Source organism: Mastomys coucha, unplaced genomic scaffold (genome assembly GCF_008632895.1).
Source record: "Mastomys coucha isolate ucsf_1 unplaced genomic scaffold, UCSF_Mcou_1 pScaffold1, whole genome shotgun sequence".
NCBI classification, from domain to species: Eukaryota; Metazoa; Chordata; class Mammalia; order Rodentia; family Muridae; genus Mastomys; species Mastomys coucha.
This window is the reverse complement of record NW_022196891.1, coordinates 78,800,632-78,807,655: the sequence shown is the minus strand read 5'-3', so window position 1 is coordinate 78,807,655 and position 7,024 is coordinate 78,800,632. Positions and strand designations below refer to the sequence as shown.

The 7,024-nt window shown below is 42.9% G+C and overlaps 1 protein-coding gene across 4 annotated transcripts in view; it reads left to right on the top strand.

Annotated features, from left to right (window-relative positions):
* Window positions 1-7,024, top strand: part of Lbr (lamin B receptor) — a 28,987-nt gene that overhangs the window by 14,823 nt on the left and 7,140 nt on the right. For all 4 annotated transcript variants that reach the window (XM_031336921.1, XM_031336930.1, XM_031336942.1 and 1 more), the window contains exons 7-8: window positions 2,748-2,802; window positions 6,773-6,964. In XM_031336921.1, coding sequence (XP_031192781.1) covers window positions 2,748-2,802; window positions 6,773-6,964 — 247 coding nt within the window. The remainder of the gene's footprint in view (window positions 1-2,747; window positions 2,803-6,772; window positions 6,965-7,024) is intronic.

Sequence of the window (7,024 nt, the reverse complement as noted above, 5' to 3'; positions counted from 1 at the left end):
GTGATAGCAGAGCAATGGTGCTGGGGAGTTTGAGGGTAACATCTGTGATAGCAGAGCAATGGTGTTGGGGAGTTTGAGGGTAACATCTGATAGCAGAGCAATTGTGTTGGGGAGTTTGAGGGTAACATCTGTGATAGCAGAGCAATGGTGCTGGGGAGAGAGAGAGGTGATGGTCACTTTGCATCAATGTCAGGGTGGAAACAGAGGCGATGAATACTGGCACTCAGCTTGCTTTCCCTTCTTTAAAAAACAGTTTTGTAGTTGTGTGTATGGGTGTTTTTGCCTTCATATATGTCTGTGCAACTGTGTATGTGCAGAACTCAGGCCAGAGGAGGACATTAGATCCCCTAGGACTGTAGAGCCATCAGTGTGTGCCGAGGATTATTCCCAGTCCTCGGGAAGAACAGCCTGTCTTCTTGTTGTTGAGCCGTTGCTCCAGTTCTTTTCCTTTTCTGCAGTCTGGGAACTCAGCCCAAGAAATGGAGCCTCTCCCATTAGGGTGGTCTTTCCACCTCGACAGTCTAGGAGCTCCGTCATAGCTGTGCCTGCAGGCTTGCTCCTAGACGATTCTTGGTCGTGTCAAGATGATATTCAGTTTTGCTTTTTTAAAGATTTGTTTATTTTATGTATATGAGCATGTCACTGACACAACAGAAGAGGGCATTGGATCCAATTATGTGAGTACACTGCTGCTGTCTTCAGACTCACCAGAAGAGGGCATCAGATCCATTGGATGGTTGCTGGGAATTGAACTCAGAGCCTCTGGAAGAGCAGCCGGTGTTCTTAACCACTGAGCCATCTCTCTAGCCCCCAATATATATAAAATATATATATATATATATATATATATATATATATATATATATATACATACATATATATACATATATTTAACTACACCTATTTCCAGTTCTAACAGGGAAGAATAAGTTATTTGCTCTTAGCCTAACTCTTAGAAGTAGCAGCTAACACCCCCTCAGCTGCAGGTGCCACATCTTAAATCATTGTCTTCTGAGCTCAGTGGATTTAACAAAAAGTAAACAAACAACCCCCAAAACACAGGTTCACATATTTCTAGTTTTGGTCCTTAGGAAGTATTGTCAAGCACACTGTCCGTTCAGACTCCCATTGCCCAGTGTGCTCTTTCAGTTGTTGTACCTTTCCTTAGAGATGTGTTCGAAGAACATGAGCTGCCCTGAGCAGTACATAATTTATTTCAGATCTTAGGACACTGCATCTTTGCCAGCTGGGAGTTCTGTTAGGAGGGTGGTGCTGCGGACTCTCTCTCTAAGTGGCTGTCCGCTCTTACTCTAGGGCTCTGTTCAGATTCAGGTGAAAACAAGCATCATGCATACACACAGACAGACACAGAGTGTCAGTCGAGAAATGCTCTATCTATATTGTCAGACTAAGGCCCAAGAAGACACCTGCAATTGAGAAGGATCGCTTAGGGTTTCGCCAATGCTGCGATCTCAGGTTTTATGTTTCAGCCCTGTTTCCTTCCACGGCAGAGGAACAAGTGAAAGATGATAATAGCTTAATATTGGACAGCTTAAAGTGAGTATTGGACAGCTTAAAGTGAGTGGCGACGTTTTTGAGTAGCTACTTGAGGATATATGTGGCTGCCCATTTACTCAGGCACCTCTGTGCATTGGGTGTGCCATGGTGTTCCCACTTGGGACGCATGCTCATCATAGTACAAGAGTGTGTGTAAACAGTGGAGCAAGTCGGTGCATACACGGTGTTGACAGCACATAGCTCGATGGAAAAGAACCTCTTTTCTTGTGTTAAACTTGTTTACATACATACATACGCTATGGCTAGATTCCCCACATGAGAAACAGAACAGCACACACATTTTCTTTGCATTTCTGTGACCTCACTTCATACATTAAGTCCATCGATTTTCGTGTGGTCGGTCTTCCTTCCTTCTTCCCTCCCTCCCTCCCTCCCTTTCTTTCTTCTTCCCTTCTTCCCTCCCTTCCTTCCTCCCTCCCTTTCTCCCTCCGTCCTTCCCTTCACATAAATAAAGACTAACTATAAGGAGATAAGGAAGGACTCAATGCAGGTAATAGATAGTTATGAAAGCATTTTAAGCTAATTGTTTTCTGGTTCTAGTCCTGTCATGGATTGTGTGTGTGTGTGTGTGTGTGTGTGTGTAAAATTTTTAAAGAGAATCTCACAAATGAGAGATAGTAGGGTTAGACTGTTCTATCATTGATGGGCAGTAGAGAGTTTTGAGCACACTAATCTTATATACTGTGTATGGAATGGTTTGGTGAGGGTGGTTGCTGCAATAGTCTTGGTGCATTGAAAAAAAAATTAACTACATATGTTAAAGGTCAATCCCTATGGTGGGGTTGCGTCATCAATTACTAGAATACTACTGGGTTTCCTACTTACTTTCTTGGGTATAATGAAATTCAAGAGTTTGAGAAGATTTTGTGTGTGTGTGTGTGTGTGTGTGTGTGTGTATAATATAGCAGTATCATAAGTGGAACACATACATATATAAAAATATATATATGTAAGAAAGATGAGCTGGGTGTGGTGCCACACACCTTTAGTCCCAGCATTCTGGAGGCAGAGGCTGGTGGATCTCTGTGAGTTTGAGGCCAATCTAGTCTACAAAGTGAGTTCCAGGACAGCCAGTGCTGTTGCACAAAAAAATCTGTCTTGAAAAGCACAAAGATGATAATGCCCTCTAATTTTTAAATAAAAATGTAATATATTTTTTTTCTTTTAAGGTTGTAGAAGGAACACCTCTTGTTGATGGAAGAAGACTCAAGTATAGACTGAATGGTGATTTTCTTAAATACTTAATGATATAACTTTTACAGTTTTTAAATTGTTTTAGCTAATTCACTGGGATATTGAACAGTAGATTATCTTTTAGTAGTGCTTTGAAGAACTTGTAGATAAATTAGCTTATTCCACCTTGTGAAAAACGTGTGTAAAGCAGAATAGACTCTCAGCATCCTCTGTTCTCCTTTTACTGTGAGATAGGGCATTACCATGTCATCCAGGCTAGCCTGGACTTCACTTTGTAGTACAGGTTAGCCCTTCTGCTTCAGCTTCTGGAGTTCTGGTGGCATTACAAGTGTGTGCCACTAGCCTGGTTAATTTTGTTTCCTGTTTCCTTTAAAGTTTTATTTTTATTTTATGTGTGTGAGTGCCTGACTGCCTATTTATGTGTGTGAGTGCATGTGTAATGTAAATAATCTATATATTATATATATTGCGTGTGCCTGGTGCCCAAGGAAGTCAGAAGAGGCACTGAGTCCCTTTGAACTGTCACTTACCATTCTGGGAGCCCAGCTGTGTTCCTAGGTTGAAAAGAGCACATATTGCCTCCCACCCTCTTTTTTGTTGTGGTTAGTTAAATATTTTGTGTTTGTGTGTGTTCCTGAGTGTATGTGTGTGCACGTGTGTGTAGTGGGAGCTGTCGGTTAGAAGTGATGGACTCCTGGAACTGGAGTTACAGTTGGTTGTCAGCCACTGTGTGATGCTGGGAACTGAACCTGGGTCCTCTGAAAGGGCAGTGTGTACTCTTAAATGCTGAGCCATCTCTCCATTGCGTATCCAATACTTTTAACTAGAGCGATCTCTCTAGTGTGCTTCATTTTCTTAACAGCACTTCCATCTGTCTTAGTCAGGGTTTCTGTTCCTGCACAAACATCATGACCAAGAAGCAAGTTGGGGAGGAAAGGGTTTATTCAGCTTACACCTCCACATTGCTGTTCATCACCGAAAGAAGTCAGGACTGAAACTCAAGCAGGTCAGGAAGCAGGAGCTGATGCAGAGGCCATGGAGGGATGTTACTAACTGGCTTGCTTCCTTTTAGAACCCAAGACTACCAGCCCAGGGATGTCACCACCCACAATGGGCCCCTCTCATCCTTGATCACTTATTGAGAAAATGCCTTACAGCTCATGGAGGCATTTCCTCAAGGGAGGCTCCTTTCTCTGTGATAACTCTAGCTTGTGTCAAGTGGACACACAACCAGCCAGTACTCCATCATTTAACATATGTCTTAAGGTGTTACCACGGCAGGCATTCTCGTGGCTCTCAGAAGGCTCCCCTGTTTTTGTATACATCCTAGTCTCTCCCACCTAGGAGCCAGCCGCTCCTATCCTTGTGTGCCTGGCTCCAGCTGACTGGCCTCTGGGAGATGTCTCTTGAATGTGTGTCCACTCTTGTCAACTCTTTGCCTGAAAGGTTCACATTTCCCTATGTTCTTCACACACGAAGCTGTGGTCAGCATTGCTTCTCAATGAAAGGGAAGGTGCACGGAAGGGTGTGGACCTTCGCTGTAACTGCAAAAGCAAGGAGAAAGCTTTGGGTTCTTTCTCGCCTGTTTTGTTTTCTTTTCTGACAGCTATGGTTTGCCACATCAGTGTCTTTTCTGTTTACTGGACTCTTCCTGGTAGGATACAGTTTTGTGTTTACCTGTGTTTACTACACACTTGGCACCAGGGAGCTATGCGTGTTGAGTAGGGAAGGCAGCTTGGAGCTTGTGTAACAGAACTTGTGAAAAGGCTTTTTTGTCTGAGTATCTTGATAGTTAGCACATGTGCTAGGGGCTTGGAACAGCTTTACCTTCTGAAGACAGATAAAGTGCCATTAATGTGACTTTAGGAGTCTGTGTGGTGGTTATCCTTAACAGATTGGCCATTTTACTGAATTGGGTAGGGTGATGTCATTTATTTTTAAAATTTTATGTTAACTTATGATAGTGCTAATGTTCACATACGTCCATCTTATGTTGGCCATACCTTAGGTTGAAGATGTATTTCCTACAGCTGACCTAGCTGCCAGTGTCCCGGCTTGGCAGCACGGACCACTGCAGCGTATCTGTTGGTCACCTTTGGGATCGTGTAGCTCACTGCACTGTCCAGCACTGGGAGAGGACGGTGCATGTTGCTAGTCTGAATCCAGATTTGAGTATGGTGCTGGATGTGTCTTGCTTTTGTATCGTGCATGATGCAGTGTGAAGCTTCCTAAGTTAAATCATTGGAAGCCAGGAGTGGTCTGAATAAATTTTAATGTTTGGCTTCCCTCTTATTTTCTAGTTTTAGGTGGTACTTGTTCCCTGGCTTAGCTGGCATTCCTAACTGAAACCACTCTATAGGATGCTTGCTAGATGAGAAGCAGACGTGCTTTTGGGCTACCTGCCTTTAGGTGCCAAGCTGCATGCTGTCCTAGCCAGCTGTGTGCCTCACTGAGACTCTGCTGGTGCTGGACATCATTTTGTTTTTGCTCAACTCCTTACTAATGGAACCTGTCTCAGTTCTTGACATGCCCCATCTCTTGTTGTCTGGTCACAGGCCATTATTTACTTTTGCAGCCAGGTCTCCTGCTCTTGGTGTTTTGTTTTTGCTTAGTCTCTATGGAGGAGTGGAGGCCGAGCCCTTGGTCTTTGTGTAACAACGTCCTCCTGTGTTGGTCTGTGCTTCTAATAGTGCTTGGTTTCTTTTTGTAGGATTTTACCACTAAGGAAATTCCTAAGACATTCTCAGTGGTTAATCTTCAATCTGTGGACAATTGTATTGACCACTTCATAAATTTTATAAGGGCTAAATTATTCTTTGGAGTAAACTTGGTATATAGAAAACATGACTTTAGAAAGCAAATTTGTGACGATGCTCTTTATCAAAGCTTAGAAATCCTCTCACTAATGACCATGGCTTTTCTGTGTTTAATTGTTAATTAAAATATAATTTGATGACTTCATGTGGAACATAAGCACCTCAGCTCTTGTAAGAAAAATGATTTCTTTAGCCAGAAGGTGAAATTGTCCACTCCCTGCCCCCAAATTGGGCAGGCAGCACCAGTAGACTGGCTTGTGGCTTGTGGCTTCTCTTGGGGGCTTTCAGTCTGCTGGCTGCCTACGCCTAGTTTGGCCATGTGTTGGGATTGCAAGTGAGTTTCTCAAGTTTTATTATAGCCTCTACTGTGAGGGTATGGCATTTTTTTTTTTTTTTTAAAGATTTGTTTATTTAATTATTTATTTACTATATGTAAGTACACTGTAGCTGTCTTCAGACACTCCAGAAGAGGGCATCAGATCTCATTATGGATGGTTGTGAGCCACCATGTGGTTGCTGGGATTTGAACTTGGGACCTTTGGAAGAGCAGTCAGTGCTCTTAACTGCTGAGCCATCTTGCCTGTGTATGGCGTCTTAATAGCCATTTTCTATGTGGCAGAATAGGATTAGAATCTTTTTATACCATTACCAACTAGTGAGTTCCAACATAGCTATTTATAACTGTGTACCTTAAGAGCATTCTGCTGTTAGGCAGTAGCATTGGACTTGAACCTGTGTTCTCACACCTCTCTTTTGGGAGCAATTTATTTGACTTTGGACTCTGAACGTTGGAGTAGTGAGTATATTTTGAGATTCATTTCAATTAAAGCTTAGCTTTAATTAACAGTGGATAAGGATGGTTCATATTGCAAAAGAATGTTACCATTCCTAAAAGACAGTACAAGAGCTGTGGTATTTACAATGAAAATTGTATCTTAAGGACATTGCTTATTTGTATATTTATGAAAATAATCTGGATAATGAAATTAAGACTTAAGTAAATAGAAAAACACTGCATTGGCTGGCGGCTCCTGTGTGTTTGTGTGTGGGTGGGTGGGGGGGGTCTTTTTGAGCCCAGGAATTTAAGGCCACTTTGGGCAACCTATTGTGATGTGTCTCAGAAAGCCCCCAAATGTAGCCCCAGGATGAATGATGTTAATTAACTCTATTCTCCCTCTTTAAAGGATTATATGCGTTCGTCCTGACATCTGCAGCCGTGGGAGCGGCTGTCTTCTGGGGTGTCGAGCTATACTATCTGTACACTCACTTCCTGCAGTTTGCAGTGGCAGCCACCGCGTTCTCCATGGTCCTGAGTGCTTACCTCTACGCTCGCTCTTTGAAAGCCCCGAGGGATGAGCTGTCACCTGCCAGTTCAGGTGAGCAGTTACATCATGTGTTACATGGCTGTGTCCAGAGCCCTGGCAGTTCAGGTGAGC